Here is a 17,380-nt window from a genome sequence, read left to right on the forward strand (position 1 = left end):
CTGAAAACAACACACCAACGGGAAAAAAAAACAGCTTTATCTGCATTACATAATATCCTGCCCTTTGTGAAGGAAGTCTGAATCATGCAAGAAACTTCTCCTGTTTAGTATCTGTTCAAATACCAATTAAATGCAATACATCTGGATCAGAGTTATTATAAACTAAACAGAAAAAAAAATAGTGTTAGTTGAAATAAAATAATAATAGGTGCACTTGCTAGTGTCGAGTTGGACCGTTTTGCCTTCAGAACCGCCTTAATTCCTCATGGCAGAGATTGTAAGTGCTGTAAACATTCCTCTGGGATTTTGCTCCATATTGACAGGATATCATCGTGCAGTTGCTGCAGATTTGTCGTCTGCACAATTGATTTCGACTTTTTGTTATAATTATGACTTAGTATCTCGATTTTGACTTTTTGTTATAATTATGACTTAGTATCTCGATTTTGACTTTTTGTCAGAATTTTGACATTGCCTCATTATTTTAACCTTTTTGTCATAATTATGACTTTGTATCTAAAGTTTGACTTATGTCATAATTATGATTTACTATTTCATAACTTTTACTTTTTATCTTATCATTTTGGTGACTTTCTAGCTCATAATTCTGAATTTGTGCTTTATCATTTCAAATTTTTGTCATAATTATGGCTTTGTATTTCAATTTTCCACTTTTTGTCATACTTATGACTTACTATTTCATCATTTTGACCTTTTATCTTATAATTTTGACTTTCTAGCTCATAATTCTGACTTTGCGCTTCATCATTTCAACTTTTAGTCATAATTATGGCTTACGACAGAATTGCTACGTTTTGCAGCGAAATGTAATGCATGTTTACATGCACACTGATATGCTGATAAATAAAACCAGTTTATTCGAACAACCTGATTAAAGGACAACTCTGGTGAGAAATGAACCTAGGGGTAATTAACAGATGGTTACCGAGTAGATCGTTCTCTGGGATGCGTTTTCATGAAAATCGAATGTAAAGAGTTTTATCTCTAAAAACAGATTAGCGTATAGCGCTTGTCTATGGGGCACAGGGTAGTGAAATTAAATCGCTAGTTAATACCACTAACAAGGCTCAAAATAGCCTCACACTAACACGGTAGCATAATGAGGGTCTCTACATACAAACCGAAGCATTGAGAACTTTGTAAGAGTACAAACAGTTTAATAAGAAGATACTTTATAATCATAGTGCATTACGTGTTCACGGACAGGCGCCATCTTGGAAAACAGTCTCGACGAATCGATCCACGAGCGCTGTTCTAAGTGAGCTGGTCGATAGGAATTAAGTTTGTGAAATGTAATAACATGGACATTTTTATTTATTTTTATTTATTTTCTCTGTTGCGTTCAGTGCTTTCTTCCAGAAACAACGGACCATATGAGATTCAGTCACAGTTCATCACTTAGAACAGCGCTCATGGCTCGACGAGTCGAGACTGTTTTCCAAGATGGCGCCTGTCCGTGAACGACAGAAGCCATGTTAAGGTGTTTATATGTCGGGAGAAATTGGGGTAATGGGCAACATTTTTGCTGTCGATCGGTTTATTCTTAAGCTGTCGTCTGATGAAAAACGGTTAAACACATTTACATGACCACACACTTTGTCTGCTTACGAAGCATTGCCGGGTTAAGAGGATGCATGTAAATACACTCAGTGAATCTACTTCAAATATCACAACTACACATCCACACCAGACATGAGTAGACAAAAGCAAAACCATTATAATCAGTGATGCTGTCTACACTGGTTGTGGCACAACAACACGACAAATCCCAGAACGCAAACTGGGAAACGCTCTGTTTGCTCTTGCGCAACTTCCGATACGAAAGGCTAAATGGTATAGCAAAATTCGACAGCCTCAAGTTTTATAGACAAGAAGACCTGACGAGGCATATCTCGCCCTCAAATTCACCAGAACAACACCACAGACAGAATTTTCGCTTCTGACAATACGAAGCCGAACAAGTTAAGACGCGAAGAAAACTTTTAAACTTTGTCCACTAGGAAGTACATTTTGTGCAATGGAAAAGTTGCATGGTTCTTCATGGAACCATAGATGCCAACAAACAACCATTATTTGTACCATTATGTGGTGAGTAAATGATGACCGCATTTTTCGTTTTTGGGTGAACAATCTCTTTATAGAACCATCCCCTCAGTACGCAAATTATTCCAGATGTATACTCTGTAGCTTTAAACAAATCAGAAAGTTGGCAGGTAAAGAAAATATAGTATAGATTTTCTAGGCAAATTGTCAAAAAAAATAAAATAAAAAAATAAGCACTGATTAGATAAGTAGTATTTAATTGTGTTATTGCTGTAGAACAGACTGGATTTCACATTGGTTATCCATTAAACATCTGAGCATAGTGTTTGCATGATGAAAACAAACAAGGACACACAAACATGTGGAGAGAACAGATCGTTTTGCAGATAACACCATCTAAGGCAGATTTCCTGGAAGCCTCGTGACACAACTGAAGCGAGTGCACTTTCTAATGAAGCTCGACAAGATGCAACTTGATACTATTGTCCTTGCGCCAATGCTGATGCCACAGAAACGCACCGTTCTGACATTCTATTGCATGACCTCGTCATAAACGCTGCTGACATCGAGAATGAAGAACTCAAAGAGGAGGGCGTGATCATATCGCTTGGGGCATGTTCGATCAAACTATTACGTCACTTCAGTGACAACCGATGAAACCCAAAGGGGACGTTCTACCTGCATGGGAAACAGACGCTCCTTAATTTTTTCGGAATGTACATTTTTGTATTCACAATGAAAAGTATTTGTGGTGACAAAGCAACCGATTTCAACGAGAGTTGCTGATCTGAGACATCTTGAACAGGCCCACACAGAAACTGCATGCACACAATCGGCATGCAAAACAGATTACTGCAGAAATGTAATCAATTGCAAGTGCTACACCCCACTCATTAGCAATGTCTCTGTACAAAATTGTGAATTTAACTTTGGAATTTTTTTTTGAAAAAATGCATAAGTAAGCATAAGAGTAAACCATAGCGAATTAAGCTGTTTCCAACCCATGTGTTAAAGGGGTCCTATAATGCCATCTCTGATGTCCCCAGAGTGTGTATGTGAAGTTTTAGCTCAAAATATTCCACAGAATTTTTTTTTTTATAACATGTTAATTGAGACTTTTTGAGGGGGAATTTTAAATGCAAATGAGCCGCTTGTCCCCTTTCAGGAAGAGGGCGAACCTTCAAGATCTTGTGCTACCAGCTCCGCAGACACACACTGAAAATGTCCGAAACTGTTCAGCCTTTTATGGTCAAACCAGAGTTTGCTTCATGCTTCCTGCTGCTGACCAACTTTATGGAGGTGCAGATTGGATTTTACAACAGAACTTGGCACCTGCACACAGTGCCAAAGCAACCAGTTCCTGGTTTAAGAACCATGGTATCCCTGTTCTTAACTTGCCAGCAAACTGATCTGACCTTAACCCTATAGAAAATCTTTGGGGTATTGTGAAGAGGAAGATGCGATATGCCAGACCCAATAATGCAGAAGAGCTGAAGGCCACTATCAGAGCAACCTGGGCTCTCATAACACCTGAGCAGAGCCACAGACTGATCGACTCCATGCCACGCCGCATCGCTGCAGTAATTCAGGCAAAAGGAGACACAACTAAGTATTGAGTGCTGTACATGCTCATGCTTTTCATGTTCATACTTTTTAGTTGGCCAAGATTTCTAAAAATCCTTTCTTTGTATTGGAGATATTGAATTTGGGATTTTCCTTATAATTATCCAAATTAAAATAAATAAACATTTGAAATATATCAGTGTATGTGTAATGAATAAATCTAATATACAAGTTTCACTTTTTGAATGGAACTAGTGAAATAAATCATCTTTTTGATGATATTCTAATTAAATGACCAGCAGGGAACATGCACGCACAAAATATGAACACAAGCATTTGCACATTAAACTTTTCCCATAGAAAACCATATAAAGAAAATATGTGGCTTAATAAATTAAGGCAGTGAAATAAGAGGACAAAATTCTGTATACGTATAATTAATAAAACACTTACAGTCAAGCAGATGACTGCAGAATATAAACGCAAGGTGCTAAGTTTCACAGAGAAAGTTTTCCCTTTGCTTAACATGCAATGCAGAGTCATAACCTGGCCTTATCTGCTTGCCTGTATGCATTGTGCATATTTAATTTGGTCTTTTAAGATCACTGTATCAGCCGATATATATTCATTTGGAATGTTATCGACCTAAGAATCTTTGGCCAATATATTAAAGCTGATAAATAATGTATTATTTCCTTCAGCTGAGACATTTTATACGCACATGTTCACTATAATGGTGAAAAATTGCTTGTTATATGATTGGAATCAATTCAAAGAAGGAAAGTATGGTTGAGTTCAACATGTGCCGCACAAGTCTGTCATATAGGCTACATAAATAGGTTTCTGTGTGACCAGCATTAGAGCCCAACATATAATCTTTCTAGTTTTGTCTATACCTGGCTCTTGATGATGTCATCGTCCCGGTGGATCTGTAGGACGTAGCCGCTGTTGCACATGACGGTGCAGCGCGCGCCGTTGAAGTAGCCGTCGTCGCTGCACTGCACCTCTGCATTTCGGATCAACGGCTCTTGGCAGTCGATGGCTTCACAGGAGTAATGAACACAGCTGAAAAGATGGAGAGAAACGGAGCAGGGTAATAGTGAGCTAAACACAAAATGCACTGCAATTATTATAACCACAGTTACAACTTTAATTTATCTATTCATTGTTACACTTTTAGAAAGTATAATGCATTAAAACACAATTGATTCATTAATATTGATGGTGTACGGATTAACCCTTCACAAATTGTGCGTAATCTGGGGGTATTGCTTGACTCTTCATTATCTTTTGACTGACAGTTAAGACATGCTTTTTCCACTTGCGAAATATTGTACGTACCCACCGATCCCTCAACTTTAATGATGCTGCAACCGTTATTCACGCATTCATAACCTTACGACTTGACTACTGCAATGCTCTATACAGCGGCTTCCCAGCAAAGGCTATACATCGCCTCCAAATGGTACAAAACTCTGCTGCCCGAGCACTAACGTTTAATAAAAAATCTGTCCACATCACTCCCATCCTCAACCAACTTCACTGGCTTCCTTTGGCCAGCCGCATCCAGTTTAAACTGTTAGTTTTAGTCTACAAAGCCATTCATGGCCCTGCACCACTATACCTTGCTGAGTTAGTTCACAGATATGTTCCTGCCCTGACCCTCAGATCCAGCAATGATAATCTGCTTGTTGTACCAAAGTTTAAACGCACTACTATGGGAGGTAGGGCTTTTAGTGTTGCTGGCCCTACATTATAGAACAAGCTGCCCTTGACTATCCGTAACGCAACGACTCTACAGTTGTTTAAATCCGAACTTAAAACTCACCTGTTTTCTTTGGGCAGTAAATAATTATCTCTCGCACCACATCAGCCTTCAAAGTGATCTTACACCTTTTCATGTTACATGACTAGTTGCTGTTAATTGTTCGGTTTGATTATGTAACTTCTTTGTTGTTGTTGTCTATCTGGAGTTGATTTTTGTACACCTGCTTGTTTATTTGTTATCATGAACAGGCTGATTGTTTTTGTAATACATTGTAAAGCAACCTTGGGTTCCTGAAAGGCGCTATAAAAAAATAAACATATTATTATTATTATTATTACAATAGAAACATTTACATTTCAGATTTAACAAGGAATCTAATCATATTATTATGCATTTTAGCTTTGGTAATATTGTAACATACAGCAATAAGCCATAACATTATGACCACTGCGTCACATGTTAAGTCTGTCTGTTGTGGTTTTTCCCCTGTGTTTCCTGGTTTTGTGTGAGTCACATGTTCCTTTGTTTCAGTCTCCCGCCTTAGTTCAGTCCCCACGTCTGTTAATTAATGTCATCTGTGTCAAGCCACCTGTCCCCCTCGTTAGCCCTGTCTTCAGTGTGGATTTAGTTCCCTCATGTTCAGTCCTTCCTTATCTGGTCTCCGTTATACCCACCGTTACTGTGTGTGTAAAGGTATGTGTTAGATGTTCAGTGGAAATTCAGTTTATTTTGAATAAAGTCTCTTGGTGTTTTGGAAGTCTTGAACTATCCTTCGTATCATCTACACACCCATAACAGAAGACCGGACCCAAACCAACAAGACTTCCATGATCAAGATGCCAGGGATTCGGTGCTCGGTGGCAGAGGAATTCCTTTCTCTGGAGAGGTATGTTGAGGAATTTCTGGATTATTTCGATCAGGTGAGCTGGAAAGATCCAATGGTGAATGCGTGCTTCCGGAATGGACTGGATGATGATCTGTTCGTACAATTATTATCTCCTGAGGTTTGCGAAAAGTCTGTAAAAGACTTCATTAATTATGTTCTTCTTCTAAGTAAGTCTGTTTTCTATGTTGATCGGTCGGTAAGAATAGTGCAGATCATGATCATCCAGTCCATCCCCGCCAGCCAGTGGACTTTCGGCCTCCCGCCTCCCAGCTTCCCAGAGCCGCCTCCTGGCTACCGAGAGCCGCCGCCTCTAGGCTTCCCAGAGCCTCCTCCTCCTCCACCAGACAGTCCCCTAAATTCAGCAAACAATTTTTTTTGGGGGGGGGCTATAGGCCCGTGGGTGCGGAACCGAGGAGTGGGAAGTCAGCCAGAGCCAAGCCCCCAGCCAGTCCCAAGGCTCTAGAACAGCCATGGCCTCTCGAGACTCTAGACCTGCCATGGCCTCCCGAGACTCCAGACCCGCCATGGCCCCCCAAGACTCTAGACCCGCCATGGCCTTACCCCGAAGGCCCCAGCCAACCAGGCCCTGGTCCCCAGGGCTTCAGGGTGCCCGCCCCCTGAACGCGCCTACCGGGAGGGGGGAGTTATGTCACATGTTAAGACTGTCTGTTGTGGTTTTTCCCCTGTGTTTCTTGGTTTTGTGTGAGTCACATGTTCCTTTGTTTCAGTCTCCCGCCTTAGTTCAGTCCCCACGTCTGTTAATTAATGTCATCTGTGTCAAGTCATCTGTGCCACCTGTCCCCCTCGTTAGCCCTGTCTTCAGTGTGGATTTAGTTCCCTCATGTTCAGTCCTTCCTTGTCTGGTCTCCGTTATACCCACCGTTACTGTGTATGTAAAGGTATGTGTTAGATGTTCAGTGGAAATTCAGTTTATTGTGAATAAAGTCTCTTGGTGTTTTGGAAGTCTTGAACTCTCCTTCGTAGCATCTACACACCCATAACACACTGACAGGTGAAGTGAATAACCCTGATGATCTCTTCATCATGGCACATGTTAGTGGGTGGGATATATTAGGCAGCAAGTGAACATTTTGTCCTCAAAGTTGATGTGTTAGAAGCGGGAAAAATGTGCAAGCGCAAGGATTTGAGTAAGTTTGGTGTTCCCGGTCTGCAGTGGTCATTATCTATCAAAAGTGCTCTAAGGAAGGAACAGTGGAGAACTGGCGGAGCGAAGTGAGGCCAGTGTGGTCCGATCAAACAGACGAGCTACTGGAGCTCAAATTACTGATGAAGTTAATGCTGGTTCTGATAGAAAGGTGTCAGAATACACAGAGCATCTCAGTTTGTTGCGTGTGGGGCGGCATAGCCGCTGACCAGTCAGGGTGCCCATGCTGACCCCTGACCCTGCCGAAAGCACCAACAGTGGAACGTGAGCATCAGAACTGGACCACAGAGCAATGGAAGAAGGTGGCCTGGTCTGATAAATCACGTTTTATTCAACGTTTTATTTATTTTTTTATATCATGTAGATGTGCTTCGCTTACCTGGGGAACACATGGCCCCAGGATACACACAGTTGGAGGCAGTGTGATGCTTTGGGCAATGTTCTGCTGGGAAACCTTGAGTTCTGCCATCCATGTGGATGTTACTTTGAAACCTACCTAATCTTTGTTGAAGACCATGTACATCTTTTCATGGAAACGGTATTCCCTGGTGGGTATGGCTATTACAGTAGGATAATTCTCCTGACAGAAGGCAAAAATGCTTCAGGAATGGTTTTAGGTGTTGACTTGGACTTTCAAATTCCCCAGAACTCAGTCCAATCGAGCCTCTGTGGGATGTGCTGAACAAACAAGTCTGATCCATCGATGCCCCACCTCACAACTTACAAAACTGAAAAGATTTGCTGCTCACATCTTGGTGCCAGATACCACAGCACATCTTCAGGGGTCTAGTGGAGTTTATGCCTCAATGAGTCAGGGCTGTTTTGGCAGCAAGAGGGGGAGCAAGACAATATTAGGATATAATGCCTGATCATTGTACATTTATGACTACCTTTTTAATGCATTATGCATAACGGCTTCAAGAAAAGTGTTACCACTTTTCATGCTGATTGAGAATTGCAGACACTGAGTTTTCAAATCAATGAGCTCTGGATATTTATTATTACTTACTGGAAAGAATAATAAAAAAAAATGTCCTAACAGCAGTGGCACCTATTTATGAAACCACAGATTTTAAGCACAATTACAGTAATGCAGTATAAACGGATGCCTTCAAATGCTTTAAACAATTGTATTTATTTATTTATTTATTTATTTATTTATTTATTTATTTATCATGAAAGTCATCTATATTTCACAAGGCAAGAAAAAAAAGATGTTAGTCAGGAAACTGAGAGGATTGTGGGTGAGTTTTGGTGTCAGATGTCTACGCTGTTCTTTGTTACATACATAGTAATTCATGTGGCCAGATGAACAATACTGGACAAATTGAAAGCTGAACTCTATCCACAGAAAGAGAGAAAAAAAGCCAGTGGGAAGGAAAAATAAATCTCTACTGGAGTCAGTTTGCAAATGCAGAGTTGGCATTTTTCAACTCTTAGCTGACCAAGTAGAATCCTGGCAGATCTGGCGGTGGTCATAGGGGCAAACATGAGCTACAGGACCTTTTCAGTAAGCAAAAATGAAGAAACATGGTTTAAGGTTTCAGCCACACTTTTTTTTTTTTTTTTTAAATAGGAACACATGAAAAGTAGCTTCTATCCCATACTTGCAATGTTTTATGCAAACCAGTTGTTGTTTGAGACAGGACCGTAACCACCATTTACATTGACACCCCCCCCCCCCTCCATAGTTAAAATTGGCCAAATTGTCCCCTCAATATTTTAAATTATTGCACGCACTCCATTACGCAACATTCTGTATGTTATAATGACAAAAGGTTTCAAAGTTAAATGTTTAGTCTGGTTTGCCTCAGGTGGTAATGGCCTATCAAATCAAAGTAGGTGGGGTTTACATTGAACATATTTGATTTTAATGAAGACAAAAAAAGTATATGAGGGCAGATTAGAACCTGTAGCCTTTGAGACGGTTTACAAAACCGGTTACTACCACCAGACCACTAAGGAATTTAAATGCTAACAACAGATGTATTTATTCACTAATGGGAAGAATCTTGAGACTAACAAAATATTTGATGCAAATCAGTGCAAAAATTATTTGCAAATAGTCTCAAAATTATCATTTTCCAACTACAATCCCCGATTCCAAAAAAGTTGGGAAACGTACAAATTGTGAATAAAAACAGAATGAAATGATATGGTTAAGATAGAGGTGGCCAAACAGAAAGCGTATGAGGACATGTATGCAATGTTAGATAGTAAGGAAGGTGAGAGGGATGTGTATCGGTTGGCGAGGCAGAGGGATAGAGATGGAAAGGATGTGAAGCAGGTTAGAGTGATTCAAGATAGAGATGGAAATGTTTTGACATGTGACAGGAGATTGAGGGAAAGATGGAATGAGTACTTTGAGGAACTGATGAATGAGAAAAATGACAGGGAGAATTAGAGTTGTAGAGGCAACTATTGTTGACCAGGAAGTAGAAAGTATTAGCAATGGAGAAGGTAGGAGAGCTTTGAAGAGGATGAAGAGAGGAAAGGCAGTTGGTCCAGATGACATACCAGTGGAGGTATGGAAGTGTCTAGGAGAAATGGCAGTAGAGTTTTTAACTAGGTTGTTCAACGAAGTCTTAGAGAGTGAGAGGATGCCTGAGGAATGGAGGAGAAGTGTTTTGGTGCCACTTATTAAGAACAAGGGAGATGTGCAGAGTTGTGGAAACTGCAGCGGTGTTAAGCTGACGAGCCATACAATGAAGTTGTGGGAAAGAGTAGTGGAAGCAAGGCTAAGGGGAGAAGTGGACATTTGTGAGCAGTTTCATGCCAAGAAAGAGCACTACAGATGCAATATTTGCAAATGCTGCAGATAGCAATGTCATAATATTAAGAGTATTGGCAACAATATGCGTCTGTTCATTCATTCTTGTCAAAGTCAAAGACAGTAAAAGATTAAAGTTAGCCGCTGAATTGACAACACACTGACGTCAGACGCACGTCCGCTAACAAACCAATCAATGTTAAGATGCAGCCCACATAGATGACGACGACAGGATGGCAGTGCGTCAGGTAACGTTATTTGGTGCGCTGACATAACTGCAATGTGAAAGCAAATCAAAACGAACCAAATGTCCAAACACAAACTTTGGTTCGGACTTTGGTGTGGACTTTCAGGTGTGAAAACGCCCTAAGAGGATCTTTTTATACCCAATCATGTGGGCAATTGACCTAATAAGTTGCAAATTGGTCCTCCAGCTGTTCCTTATATGTACATTTGACTTTTTCGGCCTCTCATTGATACCTGTCCCAACTTTTTTGGAATGTGTAGCTCTCATGAAATCTAAAACGAGCCAATATTTAGCACGGCATTTCAAAATGTCTCACTTTCAACATTTGATAAGTTATCTATATTCTATTGTGAATAAAATATATACAAAAGTTTATGAGATTTGTTAATTATTGCATTCCTTTTTTATTCATTGTCGCAACTTTTTTTGGAATCAGGTTTGTAGAATTAGACCTAGAATTTTGTTCACTTTATGCTTCTTATTTCTGTTTTCTTATGCTTTATAGAAATAAAAAATAGGTCCGCCCACATGTTAAAGGCATGGTTACAGCATTGGTTTGAGCCATGCATTTAATTACATAGTTGACATAAAATCTCATAACATTACAGCTGTGTCCAGTGATTTGCCATATTTTCAACAGGAAAGTCAAATTGTGAATGCATTTTTAATAAACTGGTATTGACTACATGCAATAACGTTACATCACAGGACCATTTAACATTAACTAGTGATTCCAAAATGCTGCATTGTTAGTATTGGCCTAAATTCCTCTAATTCGTTTGCAAATTCATTTACGGTACACCCATTAACCAGTGAGCCAAATCCCAGTGCCAATCACAGCCCTCTGAACGCATTAAACTAATGCTTTGGTGACATCCAGTACTGAAAATGGGAGGGACACATAAAACCAAACCATGTTAATGGACCCTGTTGTTAACAACATTGGGATTAGGGATGTGGTGTTTTGTATCGGGTGGTATTACGGGAAATATGTTGCTAGTGGTCAAAGGCCTGCGCAAAAGATTCCATACAAGATCCCAACTGTTAAATAGTTGGCATGTTCTGAATATTCAGCATTCGTGCTTCCAAGCATTATTTGACTAAAAACCAACCACTCAATAAAGTACATTATGGACCTGAAGCAAATCAAACTGCAAATCAAAGGGCTTTGGGTGGCAGCTTATTCAATTTTCTGCTTTAAATGAATGCAAATGGAGCTCTTTCAAAATGACCTCATTCTATTAAATCAAGCAAAATGTTTATTGCACATTCTTACAGCTTCAGAACAGAATGAATGTACTCAGAATGGAACTACACAAGTCATTACATAAGTTTTAGAATTTATTTTTTTAGTTTTGACTTTTGCTCTGTTGTGTTTTTGTAGTCTCCATATGGATTGTAAATGTGGTACAGCCAGATTCAAATAAAGTTTTCATAAATTATAAAACCTGCAATTTATTTAAAGCTGTCTTTGTTACACTGTAAATTAATTTAAATTCTGAGTAAAATTAAGTAACTACATGTATTACTATAAGGTTTTTTTCATATTCATCATCCTCATAATTTATCTATCTATCCATCCATCCCTCCCTCTCTCTCTCTCTCTCTCTCTCTCTCTCTCTCTCTCTCTCTCTCTCTCTCTCTCTCTCTCTCTCTCTCTCTCTCTCTCTCTCTCTCTCTCTCTCTCCCCATCCATCCATCCATCCATCCATCCATCCATCCATCCATCCATCCATCCATCCATCCATCCATCCATCCATAAATGTAATCAAAATTAAATAAAAACAAAATCAATAAGATGAACAGGTGTGCAGCACCTGACAAAACCCTTTTAGGTTCCATGTAGAACATTTCTTCTAAGAATGTGTGAGGTCTATGAAAGCAGTCGTTTGACTCTATAGGCCTGATTGCTCACCTCTGACCCATTGGGTTGTATATTTCATTGCTCTGACAGCCGCTGATGGTGATCGGGTCAAAGAACTGGAAAGAGCGCAGGCCGACACCAGAGATGGCCACGAGATCGGAGCGGAACATGAGGAGAATGGCTTTGGTGTGGTAGAAGGCCATGCTCAAGTCATGACTTACTGGGATGACCAGAGGATTGGTGCGGCAGCTCAAACGCCAGTCACCTGAACATTTCAGGGGAAGGAATAGACTGTATTTAGGTGATTGCCAATAATAGAATTCAAGTCTCTGCAATGTTACCAGCTCTTACCTAAACTGTGGATGCCCTCTTTGGTGTCGATCAGTTGGACTGTAATGTTGCACTGGGCTTGGTCGATGTAGCTCGTTCCATCTGCGGCTAAATGGATGATAACCGCCGCAGCAACCATAGGATGTGAGAAATATGCCTGCCGGAGACAAGATCTGGTTTACATTTATATAGAAGTCTTGTTTTAACCTGTATTAACAGTTGAGACATGAGTCTAACTCTCAGAAATCCACTGTAGCAAAATCACATCACATGTTTAAGGCAAGCCAATACAGGAAAACATATTTAGTCAATTTGTTGTTTCAGTTTTTGAACTATTTTTCTTCAATAACATGTCTTCTTTCAGACTAGTGGGGAAAAAAGAAAAAGACAAGAAAAAAAAATTCTCCAAAAACACTTATTTTACTTCAATGTATCGATTTACAGTTTTAGATTTAAATTGCGATACATATATGTCAAAGCAATTTGCCTAGCCTGGATGCCAACCGAACTTAGCCCCGCCCACAAAATGTTTAGGTCGGGCAGTTCGGTCTGGCTTCGATCCATAGAGGAGTAATTATCCCCGAACAGAAACTGTTCGGACCAATGAAATCAACAGGGCGGGCTTTAGACGATAATGGACAGATGATAAAAAGTAACGTAATCATCACGTCATCAAGGGACTTGGGCTATATTTGTTCGAATCCTAAAAGGGGAGCTTGTTTCTATATGCATTCACCTTCACAAGTTCTCTCAGAAATGATGATCATGTTGGGTAAGTTCTCTGTGTATCATTAAATTATGTTATTTTTTTACAACACCGGCAAAGATCGTGTATTCCAGCCTGATTTCAGCTCGCGTGCAGACAGGGTTGCCAAGTTTTTACAACAAAACCCACCAATTACTAGCCCTAAACAATAGCTTCTCGGGGGGTTCTCTAGGGAAAAAATGGCGTTTGGGGGGTAAAATGTGTGTTATTTTGGCAAGGTTGCCTGCTAAAATTCACAATTATGGGTCTATATATCACATAATAGTCGCTTCAACCGGCGGACATAGAAAACAACCCACGGGCAAAAGGCGGACTTGGCAACACAGTTCAGTTGAGCTCTGTCTGTTGACATTTGACAATGCGTCGTTTCGTTGCTCTGATTGGTTGTAGCTCTATCTAATTGATGTCTTTCCTGGTTTGGTTGAAACGCCCCATAATCACAGCCCAATGGAGCAGTTTCAGACTCATATTCTGACTAGAATTGAGTATGACCATGTCAGGCTACAATTTGCCTAATTTGAGCCAAAAATCTTCAATTCTGTAGCGATTACTGTACATGCACATGTATATCCTGAAGTGGTTTGATCATATATCATTTAATTCCTAAAATGCATGGTATAAAAAGAGATATCCAAAATCCAACATCAGGCATTCTGTATACTCCCTAGGCATTCTACACAACTCACACATTGCCGGTAACATAAGCATATTTAGATTTAAATCTCCCATTATATCAAATAAAATCATAAATCACAAGTATCTTACCTTCAACCAGTACTGGGAATACCAGGAAATACGCTGAGCCTCTCGACATGGAAACCAGGCATACTGAGACACTCCTTCAGTAAGGTCAAATATCTTGGACTGGCATGTCTGGGGACAGATGACATATAAAAAATAAAAAATAAATGCCATTACGCCATCAAAATTCAAAGCTTTTCTAAATGTTCAAATTGTCACAGTTTAGCTGTAGCGATAATCTATACAAAGATGCATGACGCAGAAAGACAAAAAAATAATATTAATAAACACCAGGAACACACAAGTACGTAACTTCAACATAAGACCCTGAACTGAGGAAGACAGAAGGCTTAAACACACGAGGAAGGCATCTTTACAACGGAACTGAATCAACACTGAAATGACTTCAGCTGCACGGCAACACTGTTTCTTTTAAGAGCTACTGTACAGCTGAAATAAACTCTTAATCATTAAATCTTTTTTATAGCATTTTAAAATTGTCAGTTTTGGAGAGGGAGTTTGAGGGAGTTTTTGTGTCTGTCGCTTTAAATGCAAATGAGCGGCTGCTCCACACCCCTTTTTAAGAAGAGGGCGGAGCTTCAAGAGCTAATAGGCTTGTTCGACTTCACCCAGAGATGCACAGACCAATTGTCGGCTGACTTAAAGCACTGCATGCCGGTTAGAAATTTTGTCTGACTTGAGGCAGCGCCGACTGCACGTGACTGTGACGTATGTCAACAAAGTACTCGAGAGCGATTCGAGACCAGCCAGCTGATGTAGCCAGTGCAGATTCTCAAGGGTGGCTGCTTGAGCTCTGATGACGACACAGCTGAGCTACGATTGGCCGGATACACCGAATGAGAGTGATCACGTGTGTTTCGTGTTTATTCTAAAATCTTATGTTACGCTAATGCTCACAAATCATTTATTTATAATAGTAAAACCTCTTTTCATGTAGTCACGATGTTATATTGTCATGTTTATCAAACTAAAACTGATAAAAACCGTTGACACCACTTCATAGATAGTGTAGGTTTATATGTTGAACTTTATTCGTGTCTAAATAGACGATTTATTAAGCTTTACATAAAGTGTTGAATGAAAATGTAATCTGAAACATCTGTGTGTTTGAGAAATATTGCATTTATTTAACTTCAGCTGTGATAAAGTTTGCAAACGCAGCGCAAGCGTCACCACGGGAAGCAGAAAGTGTCCGACTTCATGTCTCCGTCTGCAGCTCCTCCCCGCCTGCACTCGACTACTCTCGCCGATCGCATGCATCCAGCCGCAGCCGATGTCAAACACACCTTATGTTAGCACCTCTGATCACCTCACACAGACACACACTGAAAATGTCTGAATCTCTTTAGCCTTTTACGTTCAAACCGGAGTCGGACAATGATGGAGAGACTCAAGAAGAAGAGACAATTCTGTCATAATAATTTATAAAGGGCTCTAGTGGGAACGGTTGTAAGACGAGGCAGAAAATATCTGCTGATGAAGAGAGAACAGTTTAATATTTTAGAGACGGGAACCGGTAAACTTTTAAAAGACTTTAATAAATAAATTTAAAAAACGAAAGTAAAGCAACAACCTCTCAAAAACGACTGCCCACACGCGCACACACATACATAATCAAAAAAAAAAAAAAAAACTCAACATAAAGTCCAGGTCCTTCACTGGGTTCGCTCGTCATAATATGCCTCCGAGCTCCCTCATGAGAGGACATGAGACCCTCATCTTCAATCATGCACCGGTCTCGCTCGCTCCTCCCACGTCTCTCACTCGACTACCTCGCCACAACGATGTTTTGTTCACGTGTTGGTCTTACACTGCTCGTCTCCCAGCTAAGAAAAACATTCCTATAATTTTTATCTACAATAAAATACATGACTACTTTCACAAATGTTATCGTTTCACTGCAGTTCCCTTAAAGTATTTTTTCAGTTTGTTCCTCTGTAAATATGCAGGGCCAAAGACCAAAAAAATGTTATGGTCTTTAACAGGTCTTGACAAATTGACTGGTAAGGAGGACACATGTGGTATGTATCAGTGTTGTTTTTGTTTGCCAGAGACATACTGCAGGTGGACAGCTCTGAAAACACTGTCTGCACTGAGCTGATCTGCTCTGTGTAATGTGTTGAAAATACTGTGAAAGTGATGTTATCGAACCTCACTGAAAAATAGAGCTCTACACATCATGACATTAGACAAGGACACCATGTTTCGCCCAACCTCCTGACCATATGAAATATGATATATGTAATTCGAGACACTATGGAAACCACACGGAAAAAAATGAAGCATCTGACCAAGAGATCTGTTGATGTGTCATGTATGATCTGGTCCCTCAAGGAATAAAGCGATATAGCATAGCCAAGCACTACAACCGCAGGTGGCACTTTTTTTCGCTGAATGCAAGGAATGCACTTTTTCCATGTTTGTGCAAAGCAAAAAGCCTTCGATCAAATGGATAAACATCATACGCTAGTGAAATGGAGATGTTTTAAATGAGCACATGTAGTGTACTTCAAAACTTATGTATATACCGTATTTCCTCAAATAAAAGCCTGTAGTCAATTAAACGCCGGGCCTCTGATAGTGGCTGGGGGCGTCGTCAGCACGAACAAATAAAGGCCGGTCTCAAATAAAGGCCGGGGGGAAATGAGTGGATAATCTCCTAAATGCCGTTCATTTAATGCAAAACCATCCTAATGCCACGCGCCACGATGTGAGTCATGCCAGTGTGACACACACTAATCCTGGTCTCTTCTATAGTTAACCTAAACACTTTACAGTGATTGCTTTGTAAATTAAATTGAGAATATAACGGATGCATGTGCCATTTTAAATAGTATTCTATGAGAGATGCGACGTCTGTGAAAATGCCATGTCAGGCAGGCTACAAATATCGATCTTCACAATGCGTGTGCCTCAATCTGCTCCGTCAGTAGTCAGGACACTGATCAGGGATCAGCCCATTGACTTACCAGTATGTCCTGATCAGTGCCCTGACTACTGAACTAGAGAGCTGATTAAGACGCACCTAATATTAGCCTCTCGTCTCTTTTGTGTCTTAAGGGTGTCGCACCCAAGCCCCGAAGCTCAGCTCCGCGCAGCGCCGCGTCTCAAGCCATATTTATACTTTCGCCCGTCTCCGCTGACTGCAAGCGCTCCTCCCCTAACGGACGAGGCGTTTATACTTGACGCGCTCGC

The 17,380-nt window shown here is 40.2% G+C and overlaps 1 protein-coding gene across 1 annotated transcript in view; it reads right to left on the bottom strand.

Annotated features, from left to right (window-relative positions):
- Positions 1 to 17,380, bottom strand: part of pappaa (pregnancy-associated plasma protein A, pappalysin 1a) — a 134,091-nt gene that overhangs the window by 44,041 nt on the left and 72,670 nt on the right. The window contains exons 12-15 of the mRNA XM_067439882.1: positions 14,189 to 14,296; positions 12,679 to 12,814; positions 12,379 to 12,592; positions 4,524 to 4,692 (exon numbers count right to left, since the gene is read on the bottom strand). Of these exons, the coding sequence (XP_067295983.1) occupies positions 4,524 to 4,692; positions 12,379 to 12,592; positions 12,679 to 12,814; positions 14,189 to 14,296 (627 nt within the window). The remainder of the gene's footprint in view (positions 1 to 4,523; positions 4,693 to 12,378; positions 12,593 to 12,678; positions 12,815 to 14,188; positions 14,297 to 17,380) is intronic.

The sequence above is a fragment of the Pseudorasbora parva genome, chromosome 3 (genome assembly GCF_024679245.1).
Source record: "Pseudorasbora parva isolate DD20220531a chromosome 3, ASM2467924v1, whole genome shotgun sequence".
NCBI classification, from domain to species: Eukaryota; Metazoa; Chordata; class Actinopteri; order Cypriniformes; family Gobionidae; genus Pseudorasbora; species Pseudorasbora parva.